Consider the following 21281-nt stretch of genomic DNA (forward strand, 5'->3'; position numbering starts at 1 on the left):
AAACTTTGCAGGATTAAAAAAGTTTGAATGTATGCTACTCTTTGTGTGTTATTGTGTCTCGTGAGTTCTTGTACTTTAGATAATTGTATCAAGCTCACATATTTTCCTTCTCTTCGTCAGCAGTCTTGTTCTATCTTATGTCTATAGCGCTCAATTAGATATTTAGGGGTAACATCTCAATTCTAACCATTACTAGTTTTAGACGACCGTACATACTTCAAACACCCTAATCGAAATCCACTTGACATCGGAATGTTTCAAAAACCTCAAAGTAGTATGGCGGTATGCGGTACTCAAAAGGAAACTCGCACACTCAAAACCATTTCCTCGTCTACTTAAGACGCTTTGTCTTTTTGACCTTTCGCGTACTAATTAATGCTCATTAGTTCGTGCACGTTCGCCTATACATCTTAGCTTGGCCACTTGGAAAACTTAGAGCGAAGCCAAGCGAAACCATTCGATAATAATTTTCAAAATCAATTTGGTTCAGAAGCATGGTTCGTTTGACTAGAAACTCCACCATGGCTCGTTCATGTGCCATTATGGGCGAACAATAATTTAATTAGATGATGTTGTCAGTTCGATGAAATGAAGTTTGAGCGCATCGGAGAAGCTTCAAAAGCACTCAAATGGTCAATTTGCGCGCGAAATCATGTTGCTAGTTGATTTGATTATTTCCTTAGGAATATGTTCATGCTTTGTATGTTCAATATAATTCAATAAAGCTGAATATAGAACAATAAAGTTCCAGATGTTTAGATGTGAAGTGCTTCGTAATCATTGTATTAAATATAACATATTTTTTATTATCCTATTTTTAATAATAATTCCATCACACGACTGAACTGGTTCCAAAACCCAATTCACCATTACTCGTTGTACGCTGGGCAGATTATCCAATTGCAAACCAAGATCGCAAAAGTATTATTTTTTATCATGTAGCCGGAAATTCAGTCCTTACCACGGGGGGACGGACGGTCCGAATGGGATTTGATACCCGGTCCTGTCGTGTGGAACCGGCGGCGTTTGTCATATACACCACCCCCACAAGATTATAATATATAAGTAGAAGAAAATTACTTATTACAAAACGACTACGCTTTGGTTTGATTATTATATTCATTAGAACATACTGTGCTGATAAATATTACCTGTTATATCCGAAGCAATCTTTAAGTCGTTGGGTTTAAAAAAAATCTAGGACAAGCATAGGATTAGCGGGCGGCATAAATTCAAAGCGATACTATCAACCCTCACCAACAGATGGCGCTACATGTTGCAGCAATGGTTCGCGGAAAGCGATCTGTGCCGTTGTACGGTGTATTAATTGGGGGTTTAATTTGCTGTTTAACCTATTTTAAGCATGCGCAATTTCTTTTCATGTCATTATATGGATTTTCGACCATATTCGCCCGTAATAAATGAATTTATTTCTGCGATATTCAACGCTTTGCGTTGTCGTTTGTTGTTACGACTGGGCTTTATGGGCATTTTGACAGTCTGCAGGCGTTGCATTTGTTATCGTTTTTGTCGATTCGTTTCCTGTTCAGCAGATTTCGTTTCGGTGCACCTGAAAAGTGTCCTTAAAATAAAGAAATAATTTTAAATTCCGTTCAGCTAAATTTCTCGAGACCAGATGGCAATAAATTTATGTTTTATCAAATAAAGAAGAGTGCTGACATTTACAACTTATCGACTGTCAATTGAACAGCAACTGACAGCCGTTTCTCGTTTTTTTTGTCGTTCGCCGATGAGCAGCATAGGACACCACGGGGTAGCCATTTTGAAAAATTCTTTGCTTACGCTCGCTTGTCCGTGCAAAAACGACCTTTCTGAGCGAATTCCCTGCTCGGGGATATCATTAATGCTGGTGATTAACTGCATAAAGTGAAAAGTTCGTCTGTAGTGCTGTTTACCATCGCCAACTGTATCGTGTAATCAAAGAAATCTAGTGAAAAGACTGCCATCCGCGGGGGGTTTTACAACAAGTGTTCACTGTATGGCAGCGGTTATTCCTACGTCGTGGTAGATTGTGGTTCAATTTTATAAGTTCTAGTTTATTGTGCGAAGTGCAGAAAATTCAACATCGTGGCGTCGTCTATAGAATCAACCAGCATGGAGACGGTGCGGGTGTTCAATCAGGAGGTGAGATTGTCTTGGATTGAATTCGGGTTCCCATTTTTGGTACCGTGTATGAAGGTGTTAGTGGGGTTGAGGGTGAAGTTTGCCAGTGGAAAATATGCGTTTGATAAGCGCAGTGCACAAAGTGACAAAGGATCATAATGCAGTGTGTGGAAATCGGAACTGTGTGAAGGGCTGTATGCACAAAATTACCATATAACTGTTATTTACGGAAGAAGCGCTTCTTTCATTGTGGCAAACCAAGTGCGTGAATTAATCGATACTGCGTATGATTTATGTTCACTATGACTGACTGTGAAGTGCCGAAGCTACCTTTTTTTAAGTGTCAAACTCTCTGCCATTTGACTCAACTCGCTCTGCGTGACGGTCAATGACGAGTTTGTTGATGACTAACTTTTGTGTTGTGCACTGTTGTTGTTTTTTTTAACAAAAGGCTAATGTAGTGTTTTTTGCTTATGCTTACCATGTTTTTTGTAGCTATCCGGGCTCTATGAGTCGAAACCGCCTATATCGAAAGCCAAAATGGCTTCGATTACCCGGAGTGCTATGAAGGCGATCAAATTCTACAAGCACGTTGTGCAGAGTGTGGAAAAGTTCATCCAAAAGTGCAAATGTGAGTACAAAATTCCCGGCCTGTACGTGATCGATTCGATTGTACGCCAGTCGCGTCATCAGTTTGGGCCGGAGAAAGATGTGTTTGCTCCGCGATTTGCACGCAACATGGAATCCACGTTTGCGCATCTGTTTCGCTGTCCACCGGAAGATAAGGTAAGTGTGTTACCAGTGATTTGTAAACAACCTACGGCGGGTTGAATGTCGTACCTACCGCATGGCAACAAGCAACGAAATAGTTTGTTGGGGATATGAGGAAGGCAAAGGCTACTGGATCGGATTTCATTCAAATAACCTTTTCTTCGTTCATGCAGAGTAAAATAATTCGTGTGTTGAACCTGTGGCAAAAGAATATGGTATTTTTACCAGAAGTCATCCAACCACTGTTTGACCTTGCGAATCCGGACCATCCGATCCATCAGCAATACAATGCGCAAGTGCTTCAGGAACAGGTGGGAGCAAATGGGATGAATCCCGGGGTGCTACCACATGACTCACCGATCGGAGGTTCAATGGGTGGTGGCATGGACGATCATGGCAGCCAGTTACAAATGGGCGAAACGGTAATGATACATTTTGGTTTAAAACTATTTATTGGGAAACCTAACTGTTTTGCTAGATTTCTAGAACTCATCTTACAAAAAAGCCTTTTCAAATTGAATAACATAAATAACGTTTTCCTTCACAGAAGCAACTTGATCCATCCACCATCCGGCAGCTGCAACAATTTCAGCAAATTTTGATGCGTCAAACGTCTGGCGATCAGGCTAGCACGGTATCGAAGGATCAAGTCAAGTTCAACAAGAAGCTGCTGGACTTCGACTACGGTAGTGATGATGATGATGATAAGAATTCACCATCGGTGCCATTACCGGGGAACACCGGTATGCCAGATTTGTCCCAGATGCCCGGTGGGAACATTGCCCAAATTTTGTCCGACCCGAACGTGCTGAAACAGCTGCAGAACCTGCAGAAGCTCAAGCAGCAGGATGAAAAGCAAACCAAGCTGTCGGAAATGCTGCTCAAGGAAGAAAAGTTTGAGAAGCACCTGGCCAGCGTCCTGATGAAGTTACCATTCGCCAACGAATGTGACCTTAGCCGACAACCACCGATTGATTTAAATGCAGGTAAGCAATCGTGTACATGTACGAATACTCAGTAAACATTTTTCTTATAATGTTTTTTGTTTTATGTTTCTTTCTTCCCAAAATGACACAAATTGCTACATTGGGTACGATTGTGATCGTCACGGTTTCATGTGGCTCATCTTCTGCACATCATTGCACTACCGTAATCTAGGTCACTCGAAGGATGTTGATACTGACAACGATGTGGCGATAACAGGAGTTGAGGTGAATATTTCCAACAGATAGTAGATAGTACTGTTCTCCGTTTCTGTTATTCGTACAATAATTATATAAGCATACAAGCATTGGGTTTGTCCATTCAAACGAGCTCCACTTCAGACTTACAATGTCATGGAATGTTTGCGATTGACTGGAATAATGATGCGATCGTATTGCTACTATTACGAGAGTATGACAAAAATAGTGTCGCTAAATTTGAATTCTAATTGTAATTATCGAATTACATTTTTTTTTAATTTGCATTTACGATGTAAGTGACGAATGAAGAATGTTAATTCTTATTTCACAAAAGAAGATTCCAATTTACAAATTGTGAACTTTAGTTTTATAGAAAATTAGTGCTTTTATCTTGGTGAAAAAAAAATATCATCATGTTTGCCATATATACTGCCCCATATTGGTTGGCACTTGTATCGAGAATCAAAGAAGAAATTATAAAAAATACGTGCGAATTGGACGACTTGTTAAACTTGAGGTTTTTTTTGTTACTCTAACTTTTCTGAACAGTTAGTGGAGGATTGTACAAAAGAAAAACTAAAACAAAGATCATCGTTGATAAGAAACTATAGTACAATTGGTAATATCAGCAAAGATAGTTTTTTCGTCGCATCATGGTCGTTGTCTAATAATTTGGATTGATTGTTGTTTAACAAACATTCATAAATATTGTTACACATGAACTTTTAATTCCTTTAAAAGCATTAAGGTAGGATCTTTCTTTCCTTTTCTCAATTAGAGAGATTTTGAGCCGAAGATAAATTTGTCTCTTGAATTCCGATTCAAACGATCATGTTTTTTGTTGGGCAATACGTTTATCGATTGCTTGGGTGTGGAAAAGTTTATTTGTTGATAATGAGAGGATATATAAACGAAGATTTAAGAATTTCACAATATACAAGGCGAAAAATGGATAGACCATTGCATAATAAGCAACAGTTAGTATATAATATATGGCATGTACGAAACATTTGTACTCACCGACCGACGCAGGACACACGATCACGAAAAGGCGAACAACAGCATCGAAAGGTAGGGTTTCATAATGTGCGGTGAGATTGGCGTCCTAAAACACACAACCACAGTCTTCTCTGTGCTGCTTCCTTTCGTAGGGAGCGCCAAGAAGTTCGGTGAAGTGCAAATGGGAAGGTGTGTCAACGTTGGATGTACGGTAAGTTCCTTCCTATTCGAGTTGAATAGGATTGAAATATTGTACCTTGTTCACCATTCTACAAGTATACGATTGCTCTTCAACATTGTGAAACGATAAACAAGATGGGAACCGTTTAAATGGAAAAGCCAAACCAAAAGCCAATAGAGTCATTCGAGCCATACAGCGTACCCTTCCGCTAAACGCTAAAGGGTGATCAATCTAGCTAGACTGTTAAAACATTCTCACGATCAAAGGATTCGAGAACGATTAGAACGGACACACAAAACTGCGGCGGAAATGCACCGGGAGATGTACATGTTTAAACGATATCTTTTCTTCCCATTTTTCTTTTTTCTTTTCTCTCTTTCTCTCTTTTTGCGTTTTGTGACGTGGCTGTGTATTCCGACTGATGGGCACGTACACCGGCGATGCCATCATAATGTGCTTACATCAACGCACCACACAACACGAACACACTTCACTTTGCGTTTCTTAATCGACAATCTAGATCCTTGGAGAACCTTTACCGGTTGGTGGTAGCCGTGGAGGCATCGGGCTAGGAGGCAGTGGTACCGCTGGTGGAAGTGGCAACAATGATCGCTACAAATCATCATCTTCATCGTCGAGGCGTAAGAGCAGATCAAGGTCACCGCGCGATCGCCGTGGTGGAGGTGGCGGCAACAGTGGACGTGGAGGACGAGGACGATCGCATTCCCGTTCGAGATCGGTATCGCCCAGATCATCTCGAAGGCGATCCTCCCGCGATCGTGGTGGAACCTCAACGAAAGATCGGGAGCGAGAGAAGGAACATGAACGAGAACGCAAACGGAAGGGTTTGCCGGAAATGAAGAAAGAGCACCTGAGTGGTAAGATATGGAAGGATGCACCTAGCCACCTGACGAACGCGTTAGGCCAATCATCCTTAGTAACATCGTGTAAAGCAGCAACAGCACGCGCCGGTGTGCTAGTGGAATGGAATGGAACAGTTCCAGGTCGAGGGCAATTCCGAAACATTCACAATCAGAAAGTCCGAAATAACAGTGTGTGAAAATGGTGCCGTAAATGAAGTAGTGCAGTGCGAATATTGGCAGCATTTCCGCGTAGTAGTTGTGTGTTTCCATCGTTCTGAAACCTTTATCTGTTACGTCTAGCGTAATGCGTGTGAATATTTGGCTATCAATTGACAAACTTGGCTGGCTTTTCCATAACAGTTCTTTTTTTTTGTTTGGCACCATAACGACAGGAGGTTTATCTACATGGATAATCAGCCATGTATAAATGGGAACGGTTGTGATGATATTTGGTATCGGTCCTTTCGTGTAAAGACTGGCGGCGTCACTAATTAAAAAGCACTTATAATACGTTTAACGTTTCCTTTGGGTGTATGGCCCGATGGTACGTGTGGTAATGGCGCCAGTCTTACACGGGCACGACTTGGTCTCAAATCCCATCCGGACCGTACCTCCGTACGCAGGAGTGACTATCCGGCTGCGTGTAAATTAAGTCAAGGAAATGGCAGGCCCACGATAAGCTGTCTCCTGTGATTGTTGTTGTCTCCATTCTGTATAGTGTGTTGATGGTTTATGCCAATCAAGTACTATTTTTGAAGAAAAGGGACCAGGTAGAACACTGATATTATTTATGACCTATAGCTTTTGTATGTCTAGTATGTCGTATGACAGGCTATCAGGATCTACATAGTCCTAAAAGACAAGTAATCGTTTGTAGATCCAAATTCATCATCCAATGAATATGCAATGACTACAATACATTCATCCTATGACTTTATTAACTGCTAAAAAATGAAATATAAATCTGTTTTGCTCAATCTTAAATATGTAACCACTGGTTTGTGGTTTAACATTTCAATCCCAAGTGAGAGAAGATTTAAAAGAAGACTTTTAGAGAGAAGATTTCACACAAGGAACCTGTAGTTATAAACTATTTTAAGATTGAACGAAGCCGATTCTACTTTAATGTAAAATCCGCATTTGTTAAGTCGTTGGATTGGTTAAGAATAACTAGCATATAATAGAGGAAAATTAGTATAAATCACAAACATCTTAAATATTTTCTAATATGCTTCTACATTTGTTCCTTTATTTGAACGATGTATTGCCAAAGACCCGTTAAAGGCTGCCGTAAGATGATGGCTTGTGGATTACGAAACACTTTCTTTCAAAACGCATTTCAAACTGCAACAATGCTTCAGGAAATTCCCAATGCTTTTGCTGCTTTATGCGTACGATACTATTGATTCTTGTTGATACATTTATTAACCATGTTGTGTTTTCCATTTCCATGAACAGTTTGCAGCACGACACTGTGGGTTGGCCATCTTTCCAAGCTGGTGCAGCAAGAGGAATTATCCGATACATTCGGCAAATATGGTGACATCGTGAGCATTGATATGATACCTCCACGAGGATGTGCGTTTATCGTCATGAACCGACGCCAGGATGCATTCAAGTCCATGCAAAGTCTGAAGAATCATAAGATGCACGGCCGCACGATAACGATTTCCTGGGCCGCCGGCAAGGGCGTCAAAAGCAAGGAATGGAAAGATTATTGGGATTTGGATCTTGGGGTAAGCTATATTCCTTGGTCTAAGCTGAGTCCCAGCACGGATCTTGAATCGCTAGAGGATGGCGGTATGTTCGACGAGGACACAATGCCCCAGTGGATGAAGGAAAAATCATCCGTTGGCGGAGCGGTAGGGTCAATTGGTTCGGCGGCAGCAGCAGCAGCCGCTGCCATGGGTCTCAGTTTGGCACCGGGCATGAACCTGAAGAAGCTGGATGGCACGGAGTTGTCGACGGCAGCAGCGGCTGCAGCAGCTGCAGCAGCGGCTGGAATGCTGAACCCATCGCTATTTCCAATGAGTGCGGTTGATACGAGTCAACCGCCGCCATCCGCTATGATGGGAATGGGAATGCCACCTTTCCCAATGGGTCCTGTTGCAAGGTATGTACAGCTGTGTGTTTTGGTATCGGTATCATGTGACATTCATTACAATTGTTTTATCCTGTTTCTAGATTACCAATACCGATGGGAATTCCGATAGGCGCTAACATGGTGCCGGGACTAGGAATGAATGTGCCCCCGCCCGGTATGATGCTGTCAGGCAATCCACCTCCACTTCCAATGGGAGGATTCGGTGTGTTACCACCACCACCACCTTCGTCAGGTTCAACAGCGGCCGGATTAATCGGTAATGGTGGTGGTGCTGCAAACATGATGAGTTCCAACATGAGCAAATCATCGGCGGATGATATGGATATCGAGATGGAGGATGAACACTCTTCCAATCCTGCCCCAATGGTGGGTGGTGGTCAAAGTTCGAGTGCGTTCTTTAATCAACCACCGCCACCGTTAATGCCACCGAGCGCAAATCTTCCGCCGGGCCCACCAGGCAACGCTGCTGGGTTCTTTGGTGGTCCATCGGGTGGACATCCGGGTGCTGGAAACATGCAAGATAACGGTGGTCCGTTGGATATAGGTAGCGATGATGCAGAAGGAGGAGATCCCACTATGGGAGGTGGTCGTGGAGCGAGAGATTTCTTGCGTGCGAATGATGACGGAAGGGAACACATGCGGGGTCGTGGAGGTGATCGCAACAGAGAACGCGATCAACGAGGACCAGGCGGTGGTGGCTTTGAACGAGGAGTTGGTGGTGATGCTGGGGGCCGACGCGATCGAGGTGAACGTGGCAGCCGTTGGGGCGGTGCAGGTAATAATTTCCGTGGCGGCGATGGTGCCAACAACCAGCAAGATGATCGACCCCTGTCGGAACGACTACGGGAATTGGCCGGTGTTTTGGAGTTTAACAATCAACAGCAACGCGGTGGAGGCGTTGGTGTGGGTGGTCGTAACTTTGGCCGTGGTGGATATGATGGGGATGGAGGTAAGTAATTAAAGAATGTTCTTAGTTTAATCGATAGATTATAATCGTTTTCTTTTCAATTGTTTTATAGATTTTGGCAATCGCGACGGCGATTTTTCACGTCGTGGCGGAAACTTCCAACAGAATCGATTCAACAACAATATCGCGGGTGGAAACGGCGATGGAGGCGGGCGCAATATGGGTCGTAATGGGCCGTTCGGAAACCAGCAGCAGGGAGGTGGTGGTGGACGCGGTGGAAATGGTGGTGGAATGTTTGGCAATCGAGCTGGTGGCGGAAGAAACAATAACCAGCAGCAGCGTGGCGGTCAGTTCTTTAACGATGAGCGTCAACAAGGCGCATTCTTCGATCGCGACGAAGGTAGCAATGGATATGACTCTGGTGGCAACAATGGCAACAATAACAACAATCGGCGTAACTGGAATGACCGCGCTGGTGGAGGTCGTGGCAACAACAACAGTAACCGTGACGAAGTTAACCGCGGACGTGGAAGACAACAAAATTGGCGCAGCGGTGACGAAAGTGCTGGAAGTGGTGACGGTGCTGGTAGTGGTGGTGGTGGTCAGCGATTCAATAGCGCTCGAGGAGGAAATAACAATCGTAACCCGGGTGGCAATCGTCCAGGCGGAGCAGTGCGATGGGACGATGATGACGAATCGTGGGATGATGCTAACAATAGATCAACTACTGGACGACCGGCTCAATTCTCGTCAACAAATCGTCAGCGAAAGAACTCGGAGGGAAACGAAGAGCAAGACCAACAGCAAGATCAAGAGGCTCGTCAAAATCGTCGGGAAGGAGGACAGTCGGAAACGGAAGATATGACGATATGCGATGAACAATCGCGACACAGTGAACACGACTCTGGAAGAGACATGCACAACAATGCAATGAATAGACAAAGCGGAGAAGTTGAAAACACGGGCGATCGAAGGTTCTTACGAAATCATCATCATAGAAACGATGATGCAGATGACGAACGACCTCAACCTATCCTGTACTCTCCCGAACCAGAAGATGAGTCGGATCACACGAACAACAATAATCAGTTTGCTGGTGAAGATAACTCAACTTATCGCGATGAACACAACGATCGCGATAAAGCGGATGATGAATTCCGGAATACGAACATGGAAGAAAACAATCATAACAGAACAACCGCCTCCGGTGAAGAGCATTCTATTAACCACCCGCAAGAAGAACCGTCTGATTTTCGCCGTGTGTCCGAAGAACGTTTCGAAAGTCATCGGGACGATTCTACTTCTGGCGCGGATCTTAATGTGACAGAAGAAACAAAAAGTTATTCCCATAATGAAAGAGAGGAACAAAATTATTTGCCGGTTGAAGATGATCGTAACGAGGCAGCGCCAACTTCATCACCTTCACCGATGGCTTCCTGTCAGGTAGATGATGTTGAATCCAACGTTCAAACGAACGTCCCTGAGGAAAATGAATCAACATCCACGGAAGCAGCTGTATGTTGAAGCAACCACATGCAATCATAAAACGTGTGGTAACGTCAATGCACTTAATTGTAAAATTTGAGCAACCGCAATATGATTATACTAAGAGATTTAGGCAGTGTATTCTGCTGTAGCCGAATGAGCCCGTGTTATGGGGATAGATAAGCCAAACAAATTACTGTAAATTACTGAAGAGCTGCAAACTACATCGGCTGCTTACAGATACGCATCGCCGAGAAGCAAAATAAGTAATAGTACATATGTCATACGTTCAAATAATTCTATCAGTAATCAGTACTACGGCAAGCAATTAATTCCCTGTCGTGGTAGCCTTTGTCGATCATGATGTAATGTGCTTACAACGTTACTGCTGCCTCTCTTCTTGGGTGACGGCCTACCAGTGCTGGCTCGTGTAAGCTATGTGTTGATCTTAACTGAATAGTCAGTCAGTTGCTTAAGGCGAAAGCATGTTACATAGATATTTTTTACCTAGCCAGGTATCGAACGGTGTGTTTAGCAAGCAGTCTTTTAACGTGTGCTACATTCGATAGCCCTTTGAAATGCAGAAGAGTCTAATCAGTAAACCTTTTAGGCGATCGTTTGGAAGAATTTTAGAATCTTGCACCATCACCAATGAAGTCAAGTTTTAATGTATTAGAGTTTTAGTCATGTTTTGTAATGTCATCTTAATTTCTGTTAGAATATCTATGTTTGTGTCCTTGTTTGTGTTTTTGATACACTTTTCAATCTTTTCTATTCATTTTATCTCGTAGACATCTGGTGGTTAGAGCTCGGGGAAAATACCGATATTAGAACGTAAACGGTTCTATAATAGTATCCATCCATTCATTTATTTGTTATCAGTGTATACAAACCAGCAGCAGATCGTGTTAGTTGAATCGTAAAGACAAGACGATATATCGAATTAAGCATACTAGCCTGGAAGAAAACTGGCACATTAATAAGATGTAAGTAGATAATAAACTGTGTCCTAGATTATTTATGTAGGTATAATTGGGATGAATCAAGTACTAGACACAATGAATGATCAGGCAAACTAAGAAACATTTTAAGATATATACAGTGGAAGAGATATGGTCCGAATTGTGAAGGAGGCTTTTAAGTAAGTTGAAAGGTCAAAAATGTATTCCCGCATACCTACAAATTGTACATCGTAATGTCGCATAATAGCAAGAGCAAAGTACAGAAATGCAACTATGTCCAGTTTGGAAGTAAGTCGTTTTCCTCCCTTTTGATCAGATTAACCAGAATTGAAGCGATCCTTAACTATTGGGCGCTTATTACACTCAAATGCTGATGATCCGATGAACATATTTGTATTCATAATAGTGTGTAACAATAAAGCAATGCATACATTATTCACCATTAGAGTTGTACTGACCATCACTATCTTGCATAAAGAATGACTATACAACATATCACAGTATAGAATTTGTTGTGGAGCGGTTGTGGAGAAATATGTTGGTCCAAGAGTTACTCTCCTAATCCCTCCTTGTACGATCATTCTCCCTGCACGTTTGAAACAGGTCAAAGACTAGCCTAATGTATGTTTTTTATCCAACATTTTTAGCATTTTTGAGGTGGGTGCTCAACTGGATGCAGTCTACACCGACTTCCATGCAGCGTTTGATAGTATTTCCCATTCTCTTCTACTGCCAAAATTATCAAAATTTGATTTGTAGTCCAGATCATTAATTGGCTTGACTCTTATTCAAACGATCGATACTGGAGTGTAAAAATTAACTTTCTCCAGTAAATTTATTTCTATGTCTGGTGTTCCTCAAGTCAAGTGGCGTGCTTAGTCCCCCTCTGTTCGCTTTATTCGTCAATTATATTTGTAATGTCCTAATGATAGTCATCTTCTATATGCAGTGACATCACAATCTTTATACTTTTGTCTTCGTTGTCTAACACTTCAGCGTTACATAGACGCCTTTGTTGGGTGGTGCTCGTCTAATTTTCTTCGATAAGGCTTTAATAAATGTTCTATTATTTCTATTTCTCATTTTCGATCTCCTCTTTTCTTCAACTGTACTCTTTCTAATGTTCTCGTGTATCGTCAATCTGTGATCTTGGGGTTATACTTGACACTCTTTTAAACTTTTAACTACAGCTTGAAGAGGTGTTACTAAAATCGACTAGAAGCCTTTTGTCAATCTTACGTTTCACCTCAACCTTTGAAGATCTCAGCAGCTTAATAATTCTCTACTGTAGTCTAGTACGCCCAATACTAGGATATGCTAGTACTGTATGGAACCATTCTAGAATTCGGCCCGTCACGTCACGTGAGTCAAACATGTTTCGTTGGTGGACTCACATATTACCTCCTCTGCTGATGCTCTTGATCTTCTCTCCCGCATTTACTTTTACGTACCTTCTCGCTTCCATCGTCCCTCTTTAGCTGTTGAGGTAAGTCATACTCTCTATACTCATAATGATTCTTTAATATCGTGCTTCAGATGGTTCAATCCTTTAATATTATCTTTATGACTTTAATTCTTCTCTAAGTTCTTCCTATCTTTTCTCTTAATGCTTTTTTTAAGCTATCATCGTGAAGCATTAAAGGCAGAATAATGTTACAATACATAAAATTTAAATTTATTATTCAAATTCGCAATATCACCTACCATGGTTATAATTATTTACAACCAAAAATCGAACGCTCGATAGCGATAAACAAACGATTATGATAATCAAATGGGATTTCGAAATCCATCAATCGATATCACACTAAACTCGTAATTCCAACGGAATAAATTTCTGCTCGTTAAGAGCTGTACGCTCCCAGCTGTGCAACTTCAAAGTTCTGCGAGTAATGACAAGCTACCAAGGGCAAAGAAAGGGTTGAAATTGAATGAAAACTGCGACGAAATGCTCAAAGATTAGGTATTATTTACAATTTTTATTGGTAATTGTTCGATGTTTTGTCAAATATGTTTGAATAATTTTGAATAATTTTCTTTTCAGGTTTCTATGACAAGTGAAGTGACAGTAGCTGTCACTGAGCATGACCAGCAAGACGCACCATCAAACAGCACTCACGCGAACAGAACGTTTGATGAGAATAATAATAATGGCGGCTTTGAGTGGCACCTCGCGACTTGGCAAGCGGCACTAGGAAGTGAAAATACCGTAATTTCTACCCTTTCCACCTACCTGGCCATTATCGCAGGTAAACCGTTCGTGAATTATAACTGCCCGGTCGGTTGGCAGAGTGTTCTCCATGCCAGCGAGTTGCTTTTCGGTACGCATTCGCGTGTAAAAATGATTGCTCATGACAGATCCGAAATCGGGCATCGATTGTAGTTCGGGACTTTTTGTGCGATAATCGCTGAATCGGAAGTTGTGTAGCCTGCCAAAGAAAGACGGTAAAACACTGCCTTCGAGCTAGGACTGCATGGTTAATGGTGGAAAGTGCTTCCGACATCGTGTCTGGGTGTACAATGTGAAGCGAAAAAGAGTGTTTGTCGTGCAGTGCAAAGCGTTGCGAAGTACGAAGAATTGTTTCCGTTTCAGTTCGCCGTTTTCCCTGTCGTGCTTTTGTTTCCAAGTGAGCTGTTTCGTTTTCATTTCCATACAACTAGAATTCCGTGCATTTGGGCCGTTTGTTTTCATTCGCTTCCCATCTCGTTCCCTCGCCATTGTTCAGAAGTGTTTCGGTTAGTGCTTCCTCTGGTGTGTTTGTGTGTGTGTGTGTACGCGTGTGTGTGCCTGTACGGTTGTTGCATTTTCCAAACGGACTCGGTGGCCTGTTGGTTCATAAACGCCCCTTCGCGTACGCATTCGATGTGTACACCAGCCGATCCACCGACTGCTACGGGAACGCCGCCAACCCATGTACAGTGAAACTGCGTGCATGACCCCGAATTTTCTTTCACCCTCATACACCCCTAGCCGGAACTGTCACTGGGGTGTGTGTTCGTACTGGCTGCATGCTGGCGAAAGAGCTGACTTTTCGTTTTACGATCGACGTGGTGTTTGAAGTAAGCAACCAACCTACACGGTGAGTATGAGTTTTTTTTTTGGGGGGGGGGGGTTTAGAAATTTCACGGCCGCGCAGGAAGACGCTACTGAAGCTGGAAGTGAATGCGAATCGAACGGCACAAAATGTTTGTTTGCTCTCGCATCCTAATCAAGCGATAAGATTAGCAGAATTGGAACATCCTTCCACAAACGTCTTACAATGCCGCTTCTAATCGCAAAGTTGGCGGGGGCCAATGGATACTATTCGAAAGTGGTTAGATTCGCAATCGTTGGTACTTTTGTTTACTCCACTGTTTACATGTCCTTGCCGATCGCTTTCATTGTTTTTCCATTTCATTTTATTTTTTTTCATCAACTTTTCCTTTCTTTACTTGTAGCATGTGCCGACCTCATTCAGCTGCGAATGTACCAATTCTTAACGATTGACGTATGGTTGCTGTTAACGTCCCTGGACGGATGCCGGAAATCTGCTGAATCGGTACCGGAGGCGATGGTAATGCTTTGTTAAGTAAACATTGCAATCTATGGAATGTGAAGAACAAGTTGCCGAACAGCGATTGAGGAGTGTTCTGCAAGCAGATAATCGTTTCCAAAGGAATTGTAGCAAAGTTTGAGAAAAGTACCGGCGGATACGTGTATGTTCGTCATTAGCTTCTATTTGGAGAGGAATTAGTTGGTGTTTTACGTTTTACGGTAAGATACCTTTCTGGCTTGCTTTGAATCGACAGGGTACTAATTAGTATGGTTACATTTCAGATTATTTTGCATAAGAAAAATATTTTTCACGGAACTGGTCTCATGAAGACGATTTTTTCTATACATCTCGTCTAGTGTACGCGTTGTAAAACAATAGTGTGATGGTGATACAACCGTAAGGACGAAACTGCCAAGACGAGAATCTGCACCAAACAAACAAGAAAGGTAATTTGCTGCTGTGGAGGTACTTACTGTGGAGGTTTTGATATTTGTGGCTTAACGAGTGCATCAATAAGCCCGACCAAAAATGTGGAACTCGGAACGTTCCCAGCCGAACGGTGGTGGTTCCGGTTCCGCCACCAAAACACTCGGCATGACGTCAGCGATTAGCACGGCTGAACCGAAACCGGAAGACTTACAAAAGACAAAGGAGCTGGAAAAAAGTTTAGGTACGTAATCTTACGATAAGCAATGCATTGGGTACAAAAATTGGGTGCTATCTTCATTGATAAGAATGGTTGATTTTGTTTTGTTGCTATAATTGCTACCGAAATTATCTTCATTCCAGAACCATTCAATGTATTTGAGGCAGAGGAGGAACTTAATCACCGGATGGAAATATTGGCCAAGTTGAACACACTTGTCAAACAGTGGGTTCGCGATGTGTCGATCGCAAAGAACATGCCTGAGGCGATGGCCGAAAAGTTGGGCGGTAAAATATACACGTTCGGTTCATATCGTCTCGGAGTGCATCACAAGGGAGCTGATATTGATGCACTGTGCGTAGCACCTCGCAATATAGAGCGATCCGATTATTTCGGTTCATTTTTTGAGCTGCTGAAGCAACAACCCGAAGTCACCGAGTGCAGAGTAAGTAGCTGGTGCTGTATGCTAATGTGCTAATTATTGATGTATATACTATACTTTATCAATTACAGGCTGTTGAGGAAGCGTTCGTACCTGTTATCAAGATGAACTTTGATGGCATTGAGATTGATCTGCTGTTCGCACGGTTAGCGCTGAAGGAAATTCCGGACAATTTTGATCTACGTGACGATATGTTGCTGAAGAACCTTGACCAAAAGTCAGTGCGCAGTCTGAACGGATGCCGGGTGACGGATGAAATTCTACGGCTCGTGCCAAATATCGACAATTTTCGATTAGCACTGCGGACGATTAAGCTTTGGGCTAAGCGTAAGTACTGCATGTGAAGCGACAGGGTGACATCAGTAAACACTATTGTAATCATTTCAGGACACGGCATCTATTCTAACTCACTTGGTTATTTCGGCGGCGTGTCTTGGGCAATGTTGGTTGCCCGAACCTGTCAGCTCTACCCAAACGCAGTGGCGGCGACACTGGTGCATAAATTTTTCCTTGTATTTTCGCGCTGGAAGTGGCCCCAACCAGTTCTGCTCAAACAACCGGACAACGTCAATCTTGGCTTTATGGTAATGTGCCGTCCAAAGGAAATTGAAAACCTGGCGAAATGTTGTAAAATATTGATCCGTCATTTTCCATCTGTTTTAGGTTTGGGATCCACGAGTAAATATGCAGGACCGGTTTCACTTGATGCCAATCATTACGCCAGCGTATCCACAGCAAAATTCAACATTCAACGTATCAAGCTCGACGCGCAAGGTGATGCTGATGGAGTTCAACCGTGGCATGCAAATAACGGACGACATTATGATGGGCAAGCAGATGTGGGAAAAGTTATTCGAGGCGCCGAGTTTCTTCTACCGGTAGGATGCTGTACCATGATGCCTATTCGATGGTTTTTTTTATAACATATTTACCTTTTCTGTGTTACTTCCAGGTATCGTCATTTTATCGTGTTGCTAGTCACCTCTAGCAATGCTGATGATCATCTAGAATGGTGCGGTCTGGTGGAATCAAAGATACGCTATTTGATACAAAACCTAGAGCGTAATCAACACATCAATCTGGCACATGTTAATCCGAAGTGTTACGAACAGCATGAACAAAACCCGGCCGCCACACTGAACGGTGCGGACGGTAAACCGAACCCCTTCTGTTCGCTCTGGTTTATCGGCCTGGAGTTTGAACGTTCCGAAAACCTGAACGTTGATCTTACTGAAAGCATACAAAATTTCACGGATTCCGTACACAAGCATGCGGTAAGAAACAATAACTGCAGCGTTTGAACCTTTCTTACAATGTTTAACCTTTTTCGCAGGTACACATTAAGCTGCTAAAGGATGGTATGAAAATCGAAGCCAGACATGTGCGACGGAAGCAGCTGACCCAGTACCTTGACCCGAATCTGTTGAAGCGTGAGCGTAAGATATCGGACAGCTACACACAGTCATGCAGTGCGGGCGGTGGAAATTCCAACGGATCGGCTTCGCCAGCCGATGCTTCACGTAAACGAAAATCAAGCGATCTTGCTACTGCCTCCATAAGCAGCCCTATTGCCGCTTCTTCTGTGGGCAGTAATGGAAGTGCTAGTAAAAAGCGACGTAACGATTCCGTGAGTGCAGCTTAACCTTTAACCGGACGATAGATCCTAATCTACCGTTTTCTCTAACGAATTTGTTCCATTTGGTTCCCTATCCTTGGTTTCGATCTATTCAATTGTTTTAAAACATTTTTACTATCATACTTTACTTTTGTTCCTTTTCTTTCATCCTTTTGTCTACTGTATCGCTTACAAAATGGTTCCGATGTACCCAAATGTTGCATCAGTTCGACGGTACCTCGAACGGCAGTTTCTGCAGCACATCGTCAACGACGGTCGTGCAAACTGGCGACACGCAAAACACGGAAGCGACCGATGCGAATGCAACCATCACTGTTGATTCTAATGCTGCCACCTGCCAGAGCACCGTTACACCGTCCGCCACTTCCACCATTTCTCCCGCTGCTTCAGCGAACGGTGGAAGGGATGAAAGTATCGTTCCTTCAGCGTCCTCCGATGAGCCACCGACCAGTGCCGGGATGCTCGATGAGGAGAACGCATTCGAACCGTCAACCACTGCAACCAGCACGAATGGCAGTAGCAGCAACGGTAACAACGCTAATGATAGTACTAGTGGTAACAATTCGAATACAGCACCGGCAGCTACAACATCGACGGAGGTTGCCTGCTCTTGACTGACTCATCGCCAAGCGATGTACCACGGTGGAGAACCATCTTCGGATGAGCGGTCTCCGATGAATGACGGTGATGGTGATGTTAGTAATAATGATCGGGTAGAAAGAAGCGTCGCTGCTGTATCAGCTACGGCTGTTGCTGCTGCCGTTGCTTAAGCCCGCCACAGTGAGAAAACAAGATGAAGGTGACGGTGGTGAACTGAAACCTGAAGACGACGCTATGATGAAGGTAATTGTTAAACAAGACAAAAAAAACATAAAACGGTCCATGTGGTGCGCATCAATAACGGCAAAATGACTGATATAAACGGTAGGAGGTTGAATGGTGACATTCTGTTGGATATAGCACCGAGGTACGTTTCCTTCAGTTTGAAAATGAATTTAAATTTAAATGCTGCTACTTTCACTTGTCTGGTATTTGTTCCTTTCAGGTAAATTAAATCTAATGTATATATCGAGACACGAAGAAGGAAAGGATTTATGGATACGGCGTGTAGAATGGACATTTCTATCGAATATGACCGGACGTTACTTGGCGTTACTTGGTGGAGGAAAAGCGCATGTATCGTTTCTTGCAGTATAGATGTACTTTATTAAGGTAAGATAGATACATTTCACCATACCCGCTTGCATCCGGCTGAAGGATGCAAGGCAAGCAATGCAGCAACCGAACTAACGGCATTGCTAAAATAAGTACTGGCAAACTATCTGCCCCATGGTAGAATGGTAGAAGGATACGTGTATTTTACTTTCTCCCATTCTTTCATAAGCATAGTTAACGGCTCACGCATACCTTGGATTCGACAGCCAACACGAGCCTGAGAAGCATCCTGACTAGCAAAACATCCGACCGCAAAGAATGGTCACGGCAAGGGTTAATATTTAACTTTTCCGTACTTTCCATGGGCTGTACAAGGTTCAATGAGTATATATATATAGATATATTAGCTGAGAATAGAATATATGTAGTGACAACACGATTTAGTTTGTAAGACAGAAGGCATTGGATATGAATTGTACATAATTTTCAGTAGGTGAGTGGAAGAAACTACATATACAGATATGGACGATATAACAGAAATAAGAAATGAAGTGAACGTAGCAAAGGAGAGAGAGATAGAGAGAGAAAAATAAAAAAATAGGAAGTCAGAGATGGTGTGGATTAAAAAGAGAAGACACAAAGCGATGGATAAAATATTTCAAAACCGACTATAAAGCAAAATGGCAGCGAACGTTTGATCAAACAACAAACTACGAATGATTAGGCTTCAGTCAGTCAAATATATTGCAATTACTGCAATAGTTGGCATTAGATTGTTGTCTTGTGAATACTGCCATTGTGGGAGTTTTTTAAAGTTATTTTTCTTCTCAATTGTCATATTTTTTTTTTATCTATTTCAATATTATCTGATGAAGCACTTTGGACACGGAATCGAAATAAACAACGCTTCCGGGATTAACAATAATCGTTCAAAGTTCGGTAAAGCAACATTTATTTCCAAGTGTCGAACTGCATTATATGGTCGTTTCAAACACAAGGAAAAAAGAAAAAAATGGAAATATTTCAACTACTTCCTCATGTTGAACTATCTTATACTGATTGATTTTGTATACGATTGTTTCGAAAAGTGGATGTTAGTCTTATTTTCAAACTTATCATTGAAAATGTCTGTTAGGAAACATAAAAATGTAGTAGTATTTCTTTTTTGTGTCGTTTTTTGTTATCCCAATCATTTTCAATCGCATCGGCAAGTAAGCAATTGCACGATTTGATAAATCAAAGGCAAGAAACGAGATGAGAATGAATCTTGGCAAAAGCACATTCTCTATTCTCTTGCTTTTGTAAAAGAATTAAAAAACTGTAAAAATATGAGTTAACACAGCATGAAATCTTTAAGCGATGCAGTAGTAAATAACCTTGAACTTATAACAACATTACTCTGTGGAATCGTAAACTGTTGTAAAGAACCCCAAAGCCCCACCGTAATGTCCAGAATGAAGGAGCAACAGAACATCGGGTAAAAGCTAACATGTATTCAGAAGGTGGTGGTGGTGGTAAGGGAAAAAAGAAAGCTCTGTGCGGATGGTAATTTCGTGCCCTCCCAGAATGGTTCTGCATCGATATGAAAATCAATTAGAATATCTTTCGAATGATGTGTAAACACAACCACTTATGGACAAAAAATTACTTAATATGGCGCCTAAGCGTTATTATGGGCAAAAGATAACAAGCACCTACAAAGCATAATTCGTTAAACGGAGAAACAGAGAGGCAGATCGTTAACATGAGTTTGGAATGAAAACGTGTAACGGTGCCTGGCAGCAACAGAATAGAAATACAGTCTGGCCTCATTTTGAGTGGGAAATGATACAAAGTAAATGTTTTGTCACTTTCTCCTCCTCACCCTTCATAATGTGTTGTTCGCTCAACATCGATAGAGAACAGCGAATGGAAGCCAGGTTAGGATGTGTCCGGCACTGAGTTAGCGGACGTGTATAAAGTTATAAACATGAGAACATTTAATTATTGTCACACCTTTCACTATTGCAAAGCAGCAGAGGAGTTTATCGCTCGTAGAAAATCTGAACAGTGCATATAAAATGCAATGAAACACAAAAAAGAAGAAGGTATTTCGGGATATGAAATCATAGAAACAGGGGAAAAATATTCTTGATTCTTGATAAGCATAAGAGAAGAAATGTAATAATGCTTTTTCAGTTCCCTTTACACTGTGCTGCGTTTGAATATTGCACGGCAATTTAACGAAATTCGTGAAATGATGGGATATGAGAACATATGTGATTTTCTATTATTTTGTTTTGTTTT

The 21281-nt window shown here is 42.1% G+C and overlaps 2 protein-coding genes across 4 annotated transcripts; both read left to right on the forward strand.

Annotated features, from left to right (window-relative positions):
- The first annotated feature begins 1722 nt into the window (after positions 1-1722).
- LOC125775053 (SR-related and CTD-associated factor 8) lies at positions 1723-12025 on the forward strand. The gene is made up of 9 exons (XM_049445507.1): positions 1723-2145; positions 2620-2910; positions 3069-3317; positions 3443-3881; positions 4054-4106; positions 5780-6137; positions 7581-8235; positions 8307-9175; positions 9246-12025. Exons 1-9 carry the CDS (start codon positions 2116-2118, stop codon positions 10655-10657), a joined length of 4356 nt encoding a protein of 1451 aa, XP_049301464.1. The 5' UTR covers positions 1723-2115; the 3' UTR covers positions 10658-12025.
- Positions 12026-13689: 1664 nt separating this feature from the next.
- LOC125775058 (poly(A) polymerase type 3) lies at positions 13690-19581 on the forward strand. Of its 3 annotated transcripts, none has more exons than XM_049445526.1 (12): positions 13690-14660; positions 15019-15334; positions 15398-15786; positions 15906-16207; positions 16276-16531; positions 16592-16788; positions 16868-17082; positions 17157-17478; positions 17538-17831; positions 18047-18807; positions 18886-19052; positions 19225-19581. In XM_049445526.1, the coding sequence occupies exons 3-10, from the start codon at positions 15645-15647 to the stop codon at positions 18452-18454; spliced, it is 2136 nt and encodes a 711-aa protein (XP_049301483.1). In that variant the 5' UTR covers positions 13690-14660; positions 15019-15334; positions 15398-15644; the 3' UTR covers positions 18455-18807; positions 18886-19052; positions 19225-19581. The 3 variants fall into 3 exon arrangements, with proteins under 3 accessions (XP_049301483.1, XP_049301482.1, XP_049301481.1); XM_049445525.1 differs by having other exon boundaries at positions 19230-19581; XM_049445524.1 differs by having other exon boundaries at positions 18886-19581.
- Positions 19582-21281: the final 1700 nt, after the last annotated feature.

The sequence above is a fragment of the Anopheles funestus genome, chromosome 2RL (assembly GCF_943734845.2).
Source record: "Anopheles funestus chromosome 2RL, idAnoFuneDA-416_04, whole genome shotgun sequence".
Lineage (NCBI taxonomy): Eukaryota > Metazoa > Arthropoda > Insecta > Diptera > Culicidae > Anopheles > Anopheles funestus.